The 19,542-nt window shown below is 44.3% G+C and overlaps 1 protein-coding gene and 1 pseudogene across 1 annotated transcript; both read right to left on the bottom strand.

Annotated features, from left to right (window-relative positions):
- Positions 1-67: 67 nt before the first annotated feature.
- Positions 68-1,484, bottom strand: LOC109210386 (acid phosphatase 1-like). The gene is made up of 3 exons (XM_019373786.1): positions 887-1,484; positions 570-779; positions 68-411 (listed from the first exon to the last, which is right to left on the bottom strand). The coding sequence occupies exons 1-3, from the start codon at positions 1,300-1,302 to the stop codon at positions 237-239; spliced, it is 801 nt and encodes a 266-aa protein (XP_019229331.1). The 5' UTR covers positions 1,303-1,484; the 3' UTR covers positions 68-236.
- Positions 1,485-14,663: 13,179 nt separating this feature from the next.
- LOC109210383 lies at positions 14,664-16,779 on the bottom strand (annotated as a pseudogene).
- Between the last annotated feature and the right edge of the window lie 2,763 nt (positions 16,780-19,542).

The raw sequence follows: 19,542 nt of genomic DNA, 5'->3' as shown, positions 1-19,542 counted from the left end.
ATATATATATATATTCGGCTATTAGTTTGAGAGCCGCTAAAATATCCTTTTTCAAAAGGGCATAAAATTAAAATCTTGAAGCAAGGCGTTACTTTATTGTAGTGGGGGGTGAGCACAAAGTCAAGGACATGATACATCATACTGTAACAGTGAGCTTAGCGTACATCTCACATATCACAACAAAGAAAGCTAGTAGCACGAGAATCAAGAAAGAAAATATCAGGGGTTTGGATCGATCAACCAATGTAGTACATAGGGTCAGGGACTTTGAAAGTACGAGAACCCACGTTTTCTCCTATCAGATCACTCCATTGGTCTCCAATGTTGCCAACAATTCTGTATCCAGCTTTCACTAGCTCTGTTCTCTTGCTTGATTTAAACTCCACTGCTGTTCCCGAATCGTTATCTCCCCTACAAAAAGTTTAACAACGAAAGATAAACTTTTGTAATTTGTGATCTAAATTAAGTCATACATATTTGTATGACTCTATCTAAATCATCGCATTGGGGTTAAAAAGAAAAGTAAGACACATAAATTGTGAGGCGGAGGGAGTAGTATATATGCTTACTTTAGTACAAGCTTTGCCCAGTTACTGTAACCAGCTTTCTTGAGATTTGTGATCCTTACTTGTTTGAAAGACTCTCGAGTCCCTGTTATGAAGACTGGCTTGATTCCCAGAGACAACACTGTTTTGTATACTCTAAGTGTCGCAGGAATGGCAGGTGCTTTCCCCTCGGCCACCCACGCATTAAACTTTGTATTGTTGTAAGGTATAGCACTGCAACAAAAATGCATGAGATACGCTAGTTCGCAATAGCTACTAAAACGAATAAATAATTACATAAAAAAGGAATTAATTAATTTTGATGGTTTTTGTAAATTTACCCAAAAGCAACATCAGATCGAGCGTAGTAAGGAAGATTAGAGAGAGTAGTCTCATCAATATCAAACACCCAAACGTCCTTTCCATCTCCGCCTAGTTTGAGACTCTTGGCGTACTCAATAGCAGCATTGGCCACAGCCTCACAGTCATGACGATATTGTTTGCCTAACATGTAATGACCTATATAGTTTTCACAGGAGCTAGGCACCAATTTCCATTTCTGAATGTTGTTAGTCTCCACAGCAAGACGCCAACTAAGACAGTCCAATTGTGGGACGGGATAACCAGCAGAGCCAATCTGTGGCCTTAGACGATGGATTTCTACCACTTGGCTTATGACCTCTACATTGTCGGAAGTAGAGGCCACTGTCACCGCTACTATAGTTGAAATAAAGAAAAGCAAAGCAAAAGACCTCATATTATGGTTTTAACAAAATATTATAGGAAGGAGAAATGGGAGAAGTTGAAGATGTTTAGATAAATTAGTTTATTGTGACTTAAATAAGACCCTCAATCTCAATAGCACGTTTTTCACGACATGAATTATGCTTTGTCAAGATAGAATTTCTGTGGTTCTCATTTATTTCATTACTGTTAATTTCTTTTTCATTTTCTTGTCAATCGTACAAGAATATAAACCACAAAGATAGAGGAAGGATAAGTGGGAAAAAGAGAATCAACGAATATATTTTTTTTATTCCTGAATGAGTCTACGCTTAACGCTCATTTGTATTTTGTGTATAGTTAAATGGTTAATTCTCTATTGAATAGGTAGGTTATGCTAATTATATACATGTACGCATTTTCGTATATATTCAAATTCATCTCTTTCCGATACTTAATAATACTTTATCGGATGATTATTTAAACGTGAAGGTTCTTCCGATCTCACACTAATCTTCACAGAAGATATAATTTTCTAAGCGGACTGAATAGACTTCTTACAAACACCTAATTTAATGTAACACCATTCTCATTTCTCAATTAATTGGTTCTCGTGTGCGAGTGTATATGTACGTACCCATATAATAGGAATTAATAATAAGTTATACATACATAAAAATAAAATAAAAAAAAACACCAATTATCAAAGAGAGTATAGTATACGCAAATAATTAACACCCCATCGTGTAAGTTAATAAATGAAATGAATTGCGATGCGTTGTTTGTTCTCTAGCACCAACATGAGTCACGGTGTGACGGTAGTTCTCCTCAATTCATCTCAAATTGGTGGGTGTATTAGTACAGCTACTTTAATCATAACAAGACCAACTTGTCCTAATTTATCATATTCTTTAGCTGCTCACAGTTATTAAACGATATCTTTTTTATAGTAAAAATAAACAATTTAAAATAGGATACTGGATCATAACATTATCGAACAGATAAATAGCCATGTGCACCATCAAAAGAGATAACAATAAATATAAAAACCATGTGCCCAACCTGCGTGTTAAATATAATTTGACATGTTCAATTTTTGGTCGTTGAATCTACCACTGTGTTTACCCTCAAATTCGGATAACAATTAAACTTATATTGTGATTTTAAGGATATGTAATTTCGTTCAATACTAATTGATAAGCAAGAAAATAAATGAATAAATTAGAGAATAAAATAAATTAAATCAGTACGCTAGCCAGGTCTCGACCTCGACTTGGGGTAATCTCGAGAAGGGATAGTAAGAATAGTAAATGATAAAGCAACTCTGATGAACAGTAAGTGAAATAGCTGGAAAGTAATGAGTGTATTATTCTTATCAGTGAACAATGATGATCCTTACAAATGATAACTCTTTATATAATAGAGGAGTCCTAAATAAGGTACACTTCTAATTATAGTAGGAAACCATATTAACATCTAATTAACCGCTGTAAATTGATCCGTTCCGAGATTCACGCCGCGATCCTCGACCAATCGCGGATATCTCGCCTTTTCCGTTATCAAGCTATGTCGATGTCACTCGAAGTCTACCTTTTTCTAGCAGAAATTGATGTCGACCCCGGTCCGGACTCGACGTCCTAGCTCTTTGACGTGACATTCCTATCTAGGCCAAAGAATAAAATCGGATAGCCCCAATTTCTACCGTATACACACTGCAAGTTGGATTGTTTTAAAGATGGAGAAGTAGTAAAGAAATGGAGAGCCATGGCAGCTTGATTTTCTACGACTTGTTTTTCCATCACAAATTTGCAGTTTTCTAGTAGTTGTACTTTTAATAGTTCTTTATAAGTAGCTCAACTAAATTAGGAATCAGCTGGGGTCAGCACCTCTGCTGTCGATTTAGCAATGCCATAATATTTAGAGTTAAAAATAAATAAGAGACCTAACTTGAAGTGTTGAAACATTAGTAATGATCAATCTGGTGATCCTTTAGACTATTAAAGAGAGAAAAAGGTAGATGAGCATCATCGAAGATAAAAGAATGGAATTGGAAAGAAGAAAAAAAAAAGGCAAATAAATTAAAAAGTAGAAGCAAGTCTTTATTATAGTAAAGAGGGAAAATTCAAAGACAATGGTGTATGGGCCAAAATTAGGTCTATCTTAATGAATGTAGTCAGATGAACTGAGGCCGAGGTCGAAATCAAGTACGGTGCAGTTGCGAGGTGTCGCTCAGAGGGAGAGACTAGTGCCGAGGTCGAGTAGAGAATAAACAGATGCAATTATTAGAATATTCCTAGGATTATGAATAGGAATATTCCATAGAATATTCCCCAAAAATTATACTTTTTTAGGGTTTTCTATGAATATCCTTTATAAATAGGAAGAGAGAGGAAACAAAGAGGGGCTGAGAACTTTTAGGAAAGAACATCTTGTAAAGGGTTAACTATCAAGAATATCCAAAAAACTTGTCTTGTCTCCTCTATTGGATTCCATTACAAAACATTCCTATTTTATTCACAACATCCAATAACACTTTGTTCATTTCCACAGTCTGCTGTCACATGCTATAGTCAGAAGAAGGAATCATCCATCTCATTCAACATCTGGGTGATAAATTCCTTCTTATTACATTTAATGTCATTTATCACATTTATTGCATGTTTTCATTCTCACATTTATTGATAGTCATTGAGCACTAACTTGACATTCGTTGACCTGAACACGATCCCGTACCACCAAAGTTGTTAAACTTCGGATCTGGAATTTATTACTTTTAACTTGGATTCACCCTTTATCTATTTATTAAATTGGTTTAGCAAAAAGGACTTAAAACTTTTTGGTCAAACAATTTGGCGCCGACTGTTGGGAGGTCCTAGTTAAAAAGTTTAGTTTCTTCTAGATCTAAAAAAACAACAACAAAAGCTTCCTTTTTCTTGTTTGTACAAGCTAACAATGCCAGGAAAATGAGAGGAAAGACTGAAAGCAGCGATAGGCGTCACTACTAACCTCCTAGGCACCATCGAAGAGCTGGACAGGGAAGACGAGGAGAATGCGACGCCGAGCGTCTCACCCAGGTAAAGTGACTAACCTCCTCCTCATGGGAGTGTAACCGCTTCACATGAGAAGGGAGTCTCCACGTCCACGACGGAGGAAGAGCCGCCCGCATTGAAAAGGTTATTGGAGGCGTGGCTGACAAGCACCCTAAATAGCATACTCGACAAACCCGCTCAAGGGGTGAGTAGGAACACCGCACGAGTTGACACCCCAACAACCATCAATGAGCAACACGATCATTCCTCGACAGGTAACACTCACACTGTTGATGATGCATGTAACGACGCCCTCATAGCTATTATGAGGAAAATGGAAAAAATGGAGAATGAGAATAAAACACTCCACGACCAAATGAGGGAGCACCAAGAAAGAGTTGATAGGATACCAGGCGCCCCGAAACTTCTGCCAAAACGGGATGTCGGCCGGTTCGTGGAACAACCATACAACGAGGAGGCAGCCCCACATGCCATACCCAAAACCTTCAAAATGCCGCCATATTTGAAAATATACGATGGCACAGCGGACCCTGAAGACCATATGATTCATTACTTCATGGTGGTAAAAGGCAACGACCTCTCGAAAGAGCAGGTATCGTCGGTGTTGCTGAAGAAGTTCAGCGAAACCCTAACAAGGGGATCCTTAACATGGTACTCACAATTACCGGCACGTTCCATAATGACGTTCGAGGAAATGGCCGACAAGTTCGTCACCGCCCATGCCGGGGCCAAGAAAGCAGAAGCCAGGGTGAATGACATATTCACCATCAAACAATCGCCTGGCGAAGGACTCAAGGACTTCCTTGCCCGGTCAACAGAGTAAGAATGAGTCCGCCAAACGTGTCAGAGGGGATGGCAGTAGCAGCCTTTCAAAACGGGCTAAATAGGAACGGGTCGAGGGCGACCAGAAAATTATTAAACAGACTCATGAAATAACCTCCCACCATCTGGGAAGAAATTCACAATGCTTACTGTGCCGAGGTGAGAGCAGACGAAGACGACCTCAATAGTCTAACCCAACGTTAACGACAGTCCAAATGGAATCAAGGAAAGATCGACGGAATGACAGTCGAAGAGATCACGCGGGTCAACGCCACAATCGGGAAAGGCACCAATCGTACATCAGAATGGCCACCCCACTAACTTCCTGCCAAGCCGAAGGGACGTCTAGACCACAGACGGGGACTCACCGAAACGAAAGAGGTATGCCCCCACTTTTATCTGCTTACAATTTTTGCGTTTCTCCTTCAGAAATAGTTTACGCCCTAGAGAAGTTCGGTCCCAAGGTGAAATGGCCACAAAAGATGAAGTCGGACCCAAATTCCAGAAAGTCGAATGACCTCTACGAGTTCTATCTGGAACGGGGCCACAAGAACAAGGATTGCATAGCCCTACGACAAGAAGTAGTGAACATGCTCCACCAAGGACACTTAAAGGAGCTGATGAGCGACCGAGGGAGAGCCAATTTTGCCCGTGGACGAGAACAACATCAAGGCCCCCCAAAACCACCCTCCCACACTCGTATCGTCCAAATGATCATCGGCGGAGGCGGTGAAGCAACAATCAACCATGTGAAGTTCACCACCATGCACAAATTGAAGCGGTCGATCACCCATGAACGGTATGATGACCTCGAAGACAGTATCATCTTCGATAAGTCAGATACCCACGGTTTGACCTTTACGAATTTCAGATACTGATGTAAAAAGAATCATGGTAGACGACGGGAGCAGCGCGTGTATTATCCACCCCCAGAGTTCTCACACAAATGAGACTCGAGGATAAGATAACACCACATGCATAATACTAACAGGTTTTAACAATGCAGTTGAACGAACCACCGGAGAGATAACATTGCCCATTCTGGCCGGGGGCGTCACCCTGGAAATAACATTCCTTGTCATGAACCAAGACACAGCCTATAACGCCATTATAGGGCGACCCTGGATACACGCCATGAGGGCCATCCCGTCCAGTTTATATCAGGTCATCAAGTTCCCTACCCCATGGGGAATATTCAGCATCCGCGGTGCACACAACTCAAGAATGCTACCGCATCACCCAAGACTGTACATACACTCCACAATTAAGGGGGGGAAGACTCAGGATCATAGCAATTATCGAAGCCGGGACCCGAATCCGACGAACAAGCAGACGTCTTCAAAGACCCCGGCATCGTGGAAGAAACAGGGTCAATAGTGGAAGACCTCGATCCCGTCCAGTTGGACTAAAGCAACCACAACAAAAAAGCCTACATCAACCACAAACTCACAAAACCAGGTAAATTCCATAAATTTTTAACTGACAATGCCGATTTGTTTGCTTTCTCCCATGCATACATGCCAGGTATCCCGAAAGACATTGCAACACACAAACTGAATGTCGATCCACTCTACCCGCCAGTACGACAAATCAGAAGAAAGTTCAACATTGCAATCAACGAGGCTGTCTGTGAAGAGGTAGAAAAATTGCTCGCCTACGGTTCCATTCGAGAGTCAAAGTACCCCCAATGGGTCGCCAACGTGGTCATGGTGAAAAAGAAAAATGGCAAATGGCGCATGTGCATAGACTTCACGAACCTAAATAAAGCCTGCCCGGAAGACATCTTCCCGTTGCCTCACATCTATCAGCTAATCGACGCTACAGCTGGGCACGAGTTATTAAGCTTCTTGGATGCCTACTCAGGGTACAACCAAATCCTCATGGAGAAGGAGGACCAGGAAAAGGCCACCTTCATCACCCACCAAGGGACGTACTGCTACAGAGTCATGCTGTCTGGGTTGCAAAATGCAGGGTCGGCCTATGAGAGGCTGGTCACCAAGATGTCCAAAGAGCAACTCAGAAAAATGATGGAAGTCTATATAGACGGCATGTTGGTCAAATCAAAAAGAAAAGAGGACTACATCGACCACCTGAGGGAAGCCTTCGACATACTTAGGCGATAAGGCATGAAGCTGAACCCCGAAAAGTGCACTTTCGACGTGACCTCGGGAAAGTTCCTCGACTTTTTGGTGTCGCAGAGAGGCATCGAGGTCAATCCTGATCAAACCAAGGCTATAGAGAGAATACCTAAAATTTTGACCAGCAAGAAACAGGTGCAGAAGTTGACCGGCCGTATAGCCGCCCTGTCAAGGTTCATCTCACGATCCTCTGACAGATGCCACAAATTCTTCAACGTACTCAAAAAGGACAACGGACTCCAGTGGAATTCTGAATGCATCAATGCCCTAAGAGAATTAAAGGCATACTTGTCCTCGCCACCGTTACTCGCCAAGTCAGAACCTGGCTAACGTCTCTTAATCTACCTGGCCGTATCCGACGTTGCAGTAAGCGCAGTCTTGGTTCGTGAAAACAATGGCACGCAATCTCCAATCTATTACATTAGCAAAACCTTGGTTGATGCCGAAACGAGGTATCCTCACCTCGAAAAACTAGCTCTGGCATTAGTCGTAGCTTCATGAAAGCTTGGACCCTATTTTTTATGCCACCACATCTCGATGGTCACGACCTTCCCCCTAAGAAGCATCCTACATAAACCCGAGCTGTCGGGTAGACTGGCCAAGTGGGCCATCGAATTAAGCGAGCACGATATAACATATCAACCGCAAACAGCGATAAAATCGCAAGTACTCGCCGACTGCATCGCCGACTTCAGCACTAAAATAATGCCTGAGGCCGGGCAGGAAGTCTCCCGTACCTCCCCCAAATTATCCGACTTATGGGTCCTGTACACTGATGGTGCCGCCAACGCGTCAGGATCTGGACTGGGACTCGTGCTCGAGGTCCCAACAGGAGAAGTCATCCGCCAGCCCATACGGTGTCCCGATATGAGGCCGTAATTGCAGGACTGAAACTAGCTCTCAAGTATGGAGCACGGCGAGTAATCCTCCGATGTGACTCACAACTCGTCGTCAACAAAGTCACAAGGACTTTCCAAATCAAAGAACAGAGGCTACAAAAATATCAGGCAGAAATTCATAAGCTACTGCACGAGTTCGACGAGTGCCAACTCGACCAGATACCTCGAGCACAAAACATCGAAATAGACGGCCTTGCCAAATTAGCGGCGGCCACCAAGAACATAAGAGGAAAAGAAAATGTGGTCACCCTCCTCCGTTCGTCAATAAACCAAATTAAGGTACGCACTATACGCCTGACTTGGGACTGGCGCAACCGTATTATGTCATATTTCCAGGACGGAGTGCTCCCACCCGACAAAAAAGAAGCAAAGAAGCTTCGAATGCAGGCGGCCAGATACAGCATCATCAACCATGACTTGTACAAAAGAACGTTTGGCGGTCCCTTGGCGAAATGCCTAGGACCAAACCAAACTAGGCGCGTCCTCGAAGAAGTACACGAAGGCCACTGTGGATCCCATATGGGTAATCGAGCCCTCGTTAGATGCCTCATACGGGCAGGCTATTACTGGCCCACCATGAAAAAGGAAGCTGCCGACTTCGTTAGAAAGTGCGAACAATGCCAAAAATATGCTCCAATTATCCACCAGGAGGGCGAGCACCTCCACTCAGCCACATCGCCTTGGCCATTCATCAAATGGGGGATGGACATCGTCGGACCCCTTCCAGCAGGACGAGGTAATATACGATTTCTTTTGGTTTTAACTAACTATTTTTCCAAGTGGGTAGAAGCAGGTGCATTTGCCCATATACGGGAACAGGAAGTTATCACGTTCATATGGAGGAACATCATATGCCGTTTCGGCATTCCCAAAGAAATCGGTTGTGACAACGGACCCCAATTCATCGGAAAAAAGACCACCGAATTCTTCGAAAAATGGCACATTAAGCGAATACTCTCCATGCCTTATCATCCCGCAGGCATCGGTCAGGCGGAGTCCTCCAACAAAACAATACTGAACATAATAATGAAAAAGCTTAAGGAAGCCAAGAGACTATGGCCGGAACTGCTACCGAAAATGCTATGGGCATACCGCACCACGCCAAAAACAAGCACAAGAGAGACGCCATATTCACTAGTCTATAGGACTGACGCAGTGATACCAGTCGAAGTCGGGGAACCAAGTTTGAGGTACTCCAACGAGAGCGGACCAAGTAACGATGAAAGTAGAAAGCAATACCTCAACGAAATAGATGAGCTAAGAGACATAGCCTACGTAAGTATGATAGCTCAAAAACAGCAAGCAGAACGGTACTACAACAAAAAAGCCAAAGTCAGACCACTCAAGGTAGGGGACTATGTACTCAAAGCCAAAACACAAGCGAGCAAAGACCCACGGGAAGGAAAACAGGGAACCAATTTGGACGGGCCATACAAAATCACGGCAACAGCAAACAAAGGGTCATTCCAACTAGAAACAATGGAGGGAAAACTACTACTAAACAATTGGAACGTCACCCACCTCAAATACTTCAACTTCTGAAGACAGACGTCCTCCAAGTCGTACTCTTTTTCCCTCACCCGAGTTTTATCCCAATTGTGTTTTCTCGGGGAGGTTTTTAATGAGGCCACGAAGACGGCGTCTCAAAATTTAGGTGTTAAGTTCATTGCCCCGCCTATCGACTACTTCTCTAGGCCGAGCGATGAAGGGACTAGATAGGCTGGGACTCCTCGAATGTATGTACGGATCGAGCAGAAATATGTAATATTCTCCAATGAATAAACAAAGCAGTATATGACATTCTTACACAACTCCACCAAATTTACACATCACGCCAACGCAAAGGAAATGTACATTCAATTTCACTCGAATTATTTTCTAAGTCTACATTAGACCTCGTTCGAATCAATCTACATTCGACCTCGTTCAAATCGATCTACATTCGACCTCGTTCGAATCAATCTACATTCAACCTCGTTCGAATCGATCTACATTCGACCTCGCTGGAATTAACTTACAATCGACCTAGTTCGAATCGATCTACATTTGACCTCATTCGAATCGATCTACATTCGACCTCGTTCGAATTAATCTACATTCGATCTCGCTCTAATTAACTTACATTAGACCTCAATCGAATCAATCTACATTCAACCTCACTCGAATTAACTTACATTTGACCTCGATCGAATCAATCTACATTCAACCTCGCTTGAATTAACTTACATTCGACCTCGCTCGAATCGATCTACATTCGACCTCGTCGAATCGATCTACATTCGACTGACCGAAAGTCATACACTTTCTAACAAAAGAACGCTCACGGGAAAGAAAAAAGAAAAAAGAGCCGGAAATACACAACAAAAGACAACTGTTCCATTTTAATCATTCCATTCCAATACATTTTACAAAGGGCTTAAAAGACGATCCCACAAAAAATAGCAAAACACAGAAAAGAAAAAACTAAGTACAAAGACTTCACGCCGCATCATCCCCCATCACCGACGTCACCGGCATACTCATCGTCGTACCAAGAGTCGGAGGCAAGCCCATCTAAGGCATCTTCATCGTTGCCCCCACCGGTCGTACCAGGGTCATACCAACAGGCGTCACGAGTTGCACGTGCCTTGAGACGAACATCCTCAAATTCCGCCTCGAAAATCTTTCCAGCCGTCTTCAAAGACCTGTATATGTCAAGTTGGGCCTCAGCATGAAACCACATTTCATACAACTCCCGTGACACAACGGGAGCGGCAAAAGTATGAGAAGTAGATGGTTGGGCCTGCTGCTGTGCTTTCTCGGCTCTTAGGGCGATAACCTGCTCATTCAGCTCAGACAGCTCCGCCTCCAAACCCCCAATCAGCTCAGTAGCTCGCTCAGACCTGCAAACACGGAGGGCGCCCCCTAGGGTTGCCGCCTCCGCCACAGCGGCCATTCTGACTCTCTCAGCTCGGGCCAATTCTTTGACCCTGATGCTCAACTCACCCCTCAAGTTGACGGCCCTTGTTTCGCTCTGCTCGAGCTCGACCAGTAAAAACGCCACCTGCGCATGAAGGTCAGTATTCTTGGCCATCACTCCCTTGCTCACCTCGAGCTCATCCTCCTTAGCCCTTAGTGCCCTCTCGAGCTCGCTGCATCTGCCGATGGCCCTCATAAGCTCCTCATCCTTCTCCCTCAGCTCCTCATCCTTCTACTTGAGCCCATCACGGAGCGTCTGAAACTGGCCGTCCTGGCTAAGTAATTAAGTTGACTAACGTTCGATGCTTAGAACGGTACTCTCTGTACTTGGATACCATCTTCTTGAAGAGGGCCGTCCTACGGTCTTCCCGCCGATCACGCTCAATCTCCATGATAAGGTCTGACACGCAAAAGAAGACAGGTCAACGGGAGTAAATTACACAAACGAAATGAACTAACCTAACATGGGAAAAGCAAACTTACTCGCAAGGCAATGCCAGATATACCCAACGACAGATCTGCATCCTTCAATGTCTGTAGCGTCCTCTTCTTAGAATTCGCGCACAGAGGAGCGAAGGCCGGCACCGCCCATTCCGAGTAGGCCAAAAGGTCAGAATCTACAGGGATGACTATGTGCCGATCAGGCCCCTCCGTCCATATCTCCACTAGGGTGAACCTCTCCTCAAAATCCCGCACCTCCTCAGGGTTGACATCAGAGCCCGACCCATCATCTTCTACGAGGACGGTTTTATCCCTTCCATCCGCTGATGATGAGCCGACCCCGGCTACTCGTGCAGGTTCCCCCCTGTCGTAGGTTCCTTCAACCTCCGACGACCTTTCCTCCGTGATGATAGCCGGTGTGGGAGTAGCCTCAATGCCCAGTAAGGGCGCCGCCTCTGCATCCAAAACAATGGGCCTTTCCGACTCGGTATCAGCAGCACCAACCCTTCCAGTCTTCACCCTCCGCCTTTTCCTCGGTACCGCCAACTCCTCTCCATGAGACGACTCGTCAATTAGGTGCAGGACACGGTGATCGGAGGTCTCAGCTGACGTAACGGCTGCTTGTGCGGCAGAATCGCCCAATGGCGGAGCTAGAGTTTGACCCTCTCGTACAGACTCGGCCAGTACGAATTGCATTCCAGCCGAAGCAATTGCCCGGCGGAATGCGGGCACCGGAGCCTTCGCTTTCTTGGAAGCTCGCCGACCTGGCGCAAAAAGAAAATCATGTTAAAAAAATGATGACAAGATGGTGGTAAGCTATAATGAAAATGAAAGGGTCGTGGAAATGAGAATCAGACTCACTAGTCGAAGGCTTGGGCCCGAACCGCTTGTTAAAGAATGCCCAGTCACGAATTCACACAGTATGAGGTAAGACGCGAGTTACCCAATCATCGATATCAAGAACCAAGAAAGGTGGATGCCTACTAGCTGAAAGCAGAAAGACATGAGCAAGTCAAAAACAAAAGAGGGGGGAAAAACAAAATATATGACAGACGGTAAAATACTCTTACGGTTGAAGTTTCACTGCTCGGGAAACCCAGCTGGATCCGCCACTACGTGTTCGATCTTGACGAAGAAGTAATTGCTCCAAAACCGGCGGTTCGCCTTGTTACCCATCCCCGTCACCAATCCTTTAGTCCCATGGTGGCGGAGATGAATCAGCGTGCCTCGGTAGAAACTAGGCAAGAAGAGGTGCAGCAGATGACGGATGGAGACTTCGCAGCCGGCCAACTCTGCGAACTTCGTCAGCATAAAAAAGACTTTGTATAGGTAAGGGGAAAACTGTGCCGGGTAGACGCCATAAAAGCGACATGACTCCTCAGCTAGTGGGGGAAGAGGAAGAGAGTAACCCACCAAAAATGGGTAGGCGTAGAAAGCACAATACCCAGGCCGGTGAATTTGTATCGCGTCGTTCCCTGCCGGAACAATGTCGACGTGAGCAGGAATACGGAATTTAGACCGCAAGTCAGATATTTGTTTCGACCCCATGACTGATAGTACCTGCTCCGGAGCAGGGGTAGGTTCTTTTGGGAAGTCATTTCTGACCGATGGGTTCCGAGGAACAATCTCCTCCACGGTAGGAAAACTTTCGTCTTCCGCAACCTTGGGTTCACCGCTACCGGAAGGCATGGCTACCGACAAATAGGTGGCATCGAAAACTATGTCAGAAGTGTGAGGGGAATATGCCATTTCTGCAGTAACTCGTATACAGTAGAGCCAAAAGGAGAGTATCAACGGGAAAAGAAACTGTAAGCTAGAATTGAAAAGCAGAAGGAAATCGGAAGCAAGGGTTAGAGAAGAAGAAGAAAAACAAGCAAAGTGCCAAAGGAATATGCAGCGGGAAAAGTTTCATTTTTGAATTTCCCTTCCCCTATTTATAAGATATTGTGGTGCCAAGATCGATGTAAGAAACTGTCATACTAAAATCGAAGCAATAGAGGCACTGGAAACGATGCATTGCATCGGGAAGATGCGTAATGATGATGTGTGTGGCCGTGACGTCACCCTATGTTAGCCACGCCAACTACAACCTTTGAGCCGATCCGTCATCAATGCGACGCCGACCAATTCAGCTCGTTCGCCACGGCGAAATGTCTTGTGATTAAATACAGATAAAATCCGCTCATCGAGGACTCCCAAGAGGACGACCCCAATAAGCGGAGGGACTAACTATATATGCTAAAATTCGATCTAGCTTACTGAATGCAGACGGACGAGCTGAGGCCTAGGTCGAAACCAAGTACGGTCCAGTGGCGAGGAGTCACTCAGAGGGAGAGACCAGTGCCGAGGTCGAGTACAGAATAAACAGATGCAACTGTTAGAATATTCCTAGGATTATAAATAGGAATATTCCATTGAATATTCCCCCAAAAATTGTACTTTTCTAGGGTTTTCTAGGAATATCATTTATAAATAGGAAGAGAGAGGAAACAAAGAGGGGCTGGGAACTTTTAGGAAAGAACATCTTGTAAATGGTTGACAAGAATATACAAAAAGCTTGTCTTGTCTCTTCTGTTAGATTCCATTACAAAAAAAAAAAAAAAGAAACATAAACATTCCTCTTTTATTCACAAGATTCAAGAACACTTTGTTCATTTCCATAGTCTGTTGTCACATGCTATAGTCATAAGAAGGAATCATCCATCTCATTCAACATTTGGGTGACAAATTCCTTCTTATTACATCTAATGCCATTTATCACATTTATTGCATGTTTTCATTCTCACATTTATTGATAGTCATTGAGCACTAACTTGACATTCGTTGACCTGCACACGGTCCCGTACCACCAAAGTTGTTAAACTTTGGATCTGAAATTTATTACTTTTAACTTGAATTCACTTTTTATCTATTTATTAAATTGGTCTAGCAAAAAAGACTTAACAGTTTTTTGTCAAACAAATGGTACATCATATAATTGGAAGAGTGAGCTTAGCGTCTCACATGCATGTCACAAATAAGAAAGCTACTCCCTTTGTTAAATAACTCTAAAATTGCCGAGAATCAAGGAAAAAAGAGGAGTGTAGATCAACCAATGTAGTACAAAGGGTCAGGGACATTGAAAGTACGAGCGCCCGGGTTGTCTCCGATCGGATCACTCCATTGATCTCCAACGTTGCCAATAATTCTATATCCAGCTTTAACTATCTCTGTTCTCTTGCTCGATTTTACTCCACTGCGCTACTCGTATCATTTTCTCCCCTGTAATAATCACCAATCGTTCAATCTTTAGAGTAAAATATTACACAAGGAATTAATAGACATGCATACTTACTTTAGTATGAGCATTGCCCAATTAGTGTAACTAGCTCTCTTGAGATTAGCAATCCTTACTTTTCTGAAAGATTCTCGAGTCCCTGTTATGATAACAGGCTTGACCCTGAGAGACAACACTGTTTTATATACTCCAAGTATGGAAGGAATGGCAGGTGCTTTCCCCTCGGCCACCCACGCATTAAACTTTGTATTGTTGTAAGGTATAGCCCTGCACAAAAATGCATGAGATGAGAGATCCACTAGTTCGCAATACCTACTACACAACGTACTACTAAATAATTACATACAAAAACGAAACATTTTGGATTCTGGATTTTACCCAAAAGCAACATCAGGTCGAGCGTAGTAAGGAAGATTGGAGAGAGTGGTCACATCAATATCAAAGACCCCACGTCCTTTCCGTCTCCACCTAGTTTGACACTCTTGGCATACTCAATAGCGGCATTGGCCACGGCCTCACAATCATGACGATATTGTTTGCCCAGTGTGTAGTGACCTATATAGTTTTCGCAGGCGGTAGGCACCAATTTCCAATTTTGGAGGTTGTTAGTCTCCACAGCAAGACGCCAGCTAAGACAGTCCAATTGTTGGACGCGATAACCAGCAGCGCCAATCTGCGGCCTTAGACGGTGAATTTCTACCACTTGGCTTGTCACCTCTAGGCTACTGGAAGTAGAGGCCAATGTCACCACTAGTATTGAATTGGTCGAAATTTGGACTGGATTTAATAACTGCAAGTGGACGTGGTCGAGGATCAAGCCGACCATGGCGCAAGGGCGAGGAGTCGTCTTAAGAGGGATTGGTGCCGAGGACAAGCAAAAAGTGTGCGGAGGCAACTGTAGAATAAGTCTAGAATAGAAAGAAAGAATATTTTGTTGGATATTCTTTCAGTTATACTTCTTAGGGTTTCTTAGAAATATCCCCTATAAATAGAAAGTGATAAAGAACAAAAAGGGGGATCTTCACTTTTCGATAAGGGCACATTGTAAAGGGTTGACTATAAGAAATATACCAAAGCTTGTCTTGTTCACTGATTACATTGTTCAATATACGTTGTTCATTCATAAGATCCAAAGATTCCTTGTCCGTCTTCATTTTCTATCACCCCACGTTGTTGTCAGGAAGAAAAATCATCCAAGTCACCTAACATTTGGGTGATAAATTCCTTCTTATTATATTTATTGCCATTATCTATATTTATTGCATGCTTCTATCACTACATTCATTGACAATCATTGAGCATATACTTAATATTTATTGAACACAGTCCCATACCACTGATATACCCCAGTTTTAGATCTAAAATTTATTACGTTTAACTAGGATTCACCCTCAATTTCCTCATTAATTAGTTTAACAAAAAGCTTAACACATTTTAGTCAAACAATTTGGCGCTATCTGTGGGGAGTTTCTAGTTAAAATTTTAGTTTCTTCTAGAAAAAAAAAACGACAACAACCATCTTTTTCTCGTTAGCACAAACTAACAACGGCAGGAAAAGGAGATGAAAGATAGAAAGCAGTAGTCAGCGTCACTACCGACCTCTTGAACACCATCAACGAGGGTGACATAGAAGACGAGGAGAATGTGACTCCGAGTGCTACACCCAAGCGGAGTGACTCACCTCCTCCTCATGGAAGTGTAACCGCTTCACGCGAAAGGGGAGCCTCCACGTCCACATTTGAGGAAGCGCCACCAGCAGTGAAAAAACTATTGGAGGTGTGGTTGACAAATACTCTATTCACCCATTCAAAGGGTGAATAGAAACGCCACACAAACTAATACCACAACTGTCGACGAGCAACCTGCTCCTCCAACAGGTAACACCCACACCGCTGTTGATGCAGGTAACGACGCACTTGCGGCCATTCTAAAGAAAATGGAAGAATGGAGAACGAGAAGAAAGCGCTCCGCGACCAGATGAGGGAACATCAAGAAAGGGTTGATAAGATACCGGGCGCCCCGAAACTGCTACCAAAACGGGACGTCGACCGGTTCGTCGAACAACCGTACAGCGAGAAAGCAACCCCACATGCCATACCCAAGACCTTCAAAATGACACCATATTTGAAGATATACGATGGCACAACAGACCCCGAAGATCACATCATTCATTACGTCACAGCAGTAAAAGGCAACGACCTCTCAAAAGAGCAGGTACCATCAGTGTTGCTAAAGAAGTTCGGCGAAACCCTAACAGGGGAAGCCTTAACATTGTACTCACAATTACCAGTATGCTCAATAACAACGTTCGAGGAAATGGCCGACAAGTTTATTACCGCTCACGCCGGGGCCAAAAAGGCGGAGGCCAGAGTAAATGATATATTCGCCGTCAGGCAATCGCCTGGCGAGGCACTCAGGAACTTCCTCGCTCGGTTCAACAGAGTAAGAATGAGCTTGCCAAACATATCAGAAGGGATGGAGGTGACAGCTTTCCAAAATGGGTTGAACAGAAATGGGTCAAGATCGACCAGAAAGTTATCAAGCAGATTCATGAAATACCCTCCCACCACTTGGGAAGAAATTCACAACGCCTATTGCGCTGAGGTGAGATCAGATGAGGATGACCTCAACGGTCCAACCCAACGACTAACGTCGGTCCAAATGGAGCCGAGGAAAGATCGTCGTAATGACGGCAAAGAGACCATTCAGGTCCACGCCTCAACCGGGACAGGAACCAACCATATGTTAGATCAGCCATCCCACCATCTCCTGGCCATACAGAAGGGCCGTCCAGGCCACACACGGGGACTCAACGAAACAAAACGAAAGAGGCATGACTCCGCTCTTGTCTGCTCACAATTTTTGTGTTTCCCCTTCAGAAATAGTGTACGCACTAGAGAAGCTCGGCCCGAAGGTGAAGTGGCCATAAAAGATGAAGTCCGACCCAAGTACCAGAAAGTCGAACATCCTCTGTGAGTTTCATCAGGAGTGGGGTCACAAGACCAACGACTGCATAGCCCTACGGCAAGAAGTAGTGAACACGCTTCACCAAGGACACCTAAGGGAGCTGATGAGCGACCGAGGAAGAGCCAACTTCGGCCACGGACGAGAACAACATCAAGGCCCTCCAAAGCCACCCTCCTCCGCCCGCACCATCCAAATGATCATCGGCAGAGGCGACGAAGTAGCAATAAATCACGTGAAGTTCACCACCACACATAAAATGAAGTGATCGATCACCCATGAACGGTATGATGACCTCGAAAACAATATCATCTTCGAAAATTCAGATACCCATGGTTTGACCTTTCCTCATTTCGATGCTCTTGTTATTACTTTACGTATTTCATATACTAATGTAAAAGGAATAATGGTAGACGACGGGAGCGGCGTGTGTATTATTCATCCTCGAGTTCTCGCACAAATGGGACTCGAGGATAAGATAGTACCACGTTGCATAACGCTAACAGGTTTTAACAATGCAGTTGAGCGAACCTCAGGAGAGATACGCTGCCCGTTATGGCTGGGGGCGTCACCCTAGAAACAACGTTTCATGTCATGAACCAGGACACAGCTCACAACGCTATAATAGGGCGACCCTGGATACACGCCATGAGGGCCATCCCGTCTAGCCTATACCAAGTAATCGAGTTCCCTACTCCGTGGGGAATATTCAGCATCATAGGCGAATAACGCACAACCCAAGAATGCTACCGCAACGCCCAAGATTGTACACACACTCAACAGTTAAAGGAAATGGGCTCGGAAGCATAGCAATTACCAAAGTCGGGACCCGATCTCGACGAACAAAAAGACGTCATCAAGGATCCTGACATCGTGGAAGCCACAGGGTCAACGATAGAAGACCTTGGCCTCGTCCAACTAGGCAACAGCGACCACAGTAAAAAGGCTTACATCGGCCATAAACTCTCAGAACCAGGTAGATTTCATATATTTTTAATTGACAATGCCAATTCGTTTTATTTCTCCCATGCAGATATGCCATGTATCCCGAAAGAAATTGCCATGCACAAGCTGAATGTCGACCCACTCTACCCGCCAGTACGACAAGTAATAAGAAAATTCAACGCCGCAATCAACGAGGTCATCAGTGATGAGGTGGATAAACTACTCGCTGACGGCTCCATCTGAGAGTCGAAATACCCCCAATGGGTTGCCAACATGGTCATGGTGAAAAAGAAAAACGGAAAGTGGAGGATGTGCGTGGATTTCACGGACCTAAACAAGGCATGCTCGAAAGACTCCTTTTCGTTGCCTCACATCGACCAACTCATCGACGCAACGGCAGGGCACGAGTTGTTAAGCTTCCTGGACGCCTACTCAAGTTACAACCAAATCCTCATGGAGGAGGAGGACCAGGAAAAGACCATTGTCATCACCCAGCAGGGGACGTACTGCTACAGAGTCATGCCATTTGGATTGAAGAACATAGGGGCAACTTATCAAAGGCTGGTCACCAAGATGTTCAAGGACCAACTCGGTAAGACAATGGAAGTTTACATAGACGATATGTTGGTCGAATCAAAAAGGAAGGAAGACCACATCGACCACCTGAAGGAAGCCTTCGATATACTAAGGCGATACGGTATGAAGTTGAACCCCGAAAAGTGTGCCTTCGGCGTAACCTCGGGCAAGTTCCTCGGTTTTTGGTATCATAAAGAGGCTTCG

This window comes from Nicotiana attenuata, unplaced genomic scaffold (assembly GCF_001879085.1).
Source record: "Nicotiana attenuata strain UT unplaced genomic scaffold, NIATTr2, whole genome shotgun sequence".
Classification (NCBI taxonomy): Eukaryota; Viridiplantae; Streptophyta; class Magnoliopsida; order Solanales; family Solanaceae; genus Nicotiana; species Nicotiana attenuata.
The sequence above is the reverse complement of the archived record's forward strand: the minus strand, read 5'-3'. Positions and strand labels throughout refer to the sequence as shown.

What these genes read in the sequence shown, in the direction of transcription:
- LOC109210386 (XM_019373786.1), bottom strand. Translation starts at nt 1,302, where the DNA reads ATGAGGTCTTTTGCTTTGCTTTTCTTTATTTCAACTATAGTAGCGGTG. An exon ending in CGATCTGATGTTGCTTTTGG is followed by an intron (nt 780 to 886) that starts GTAAATTTACAA and finishes TTTTTGTTGCAG; the next exon opens with TGCTATACCTTACAACAATA. An exon ending in TGGGCAAAGCTTGTACTAAA is followed by an intron (nt 412 to 569) that starts GTAAGCATATAT and finishes AACTTTTTGTAG; the next exon opens with GGGAGATAACGATTCGGGAA.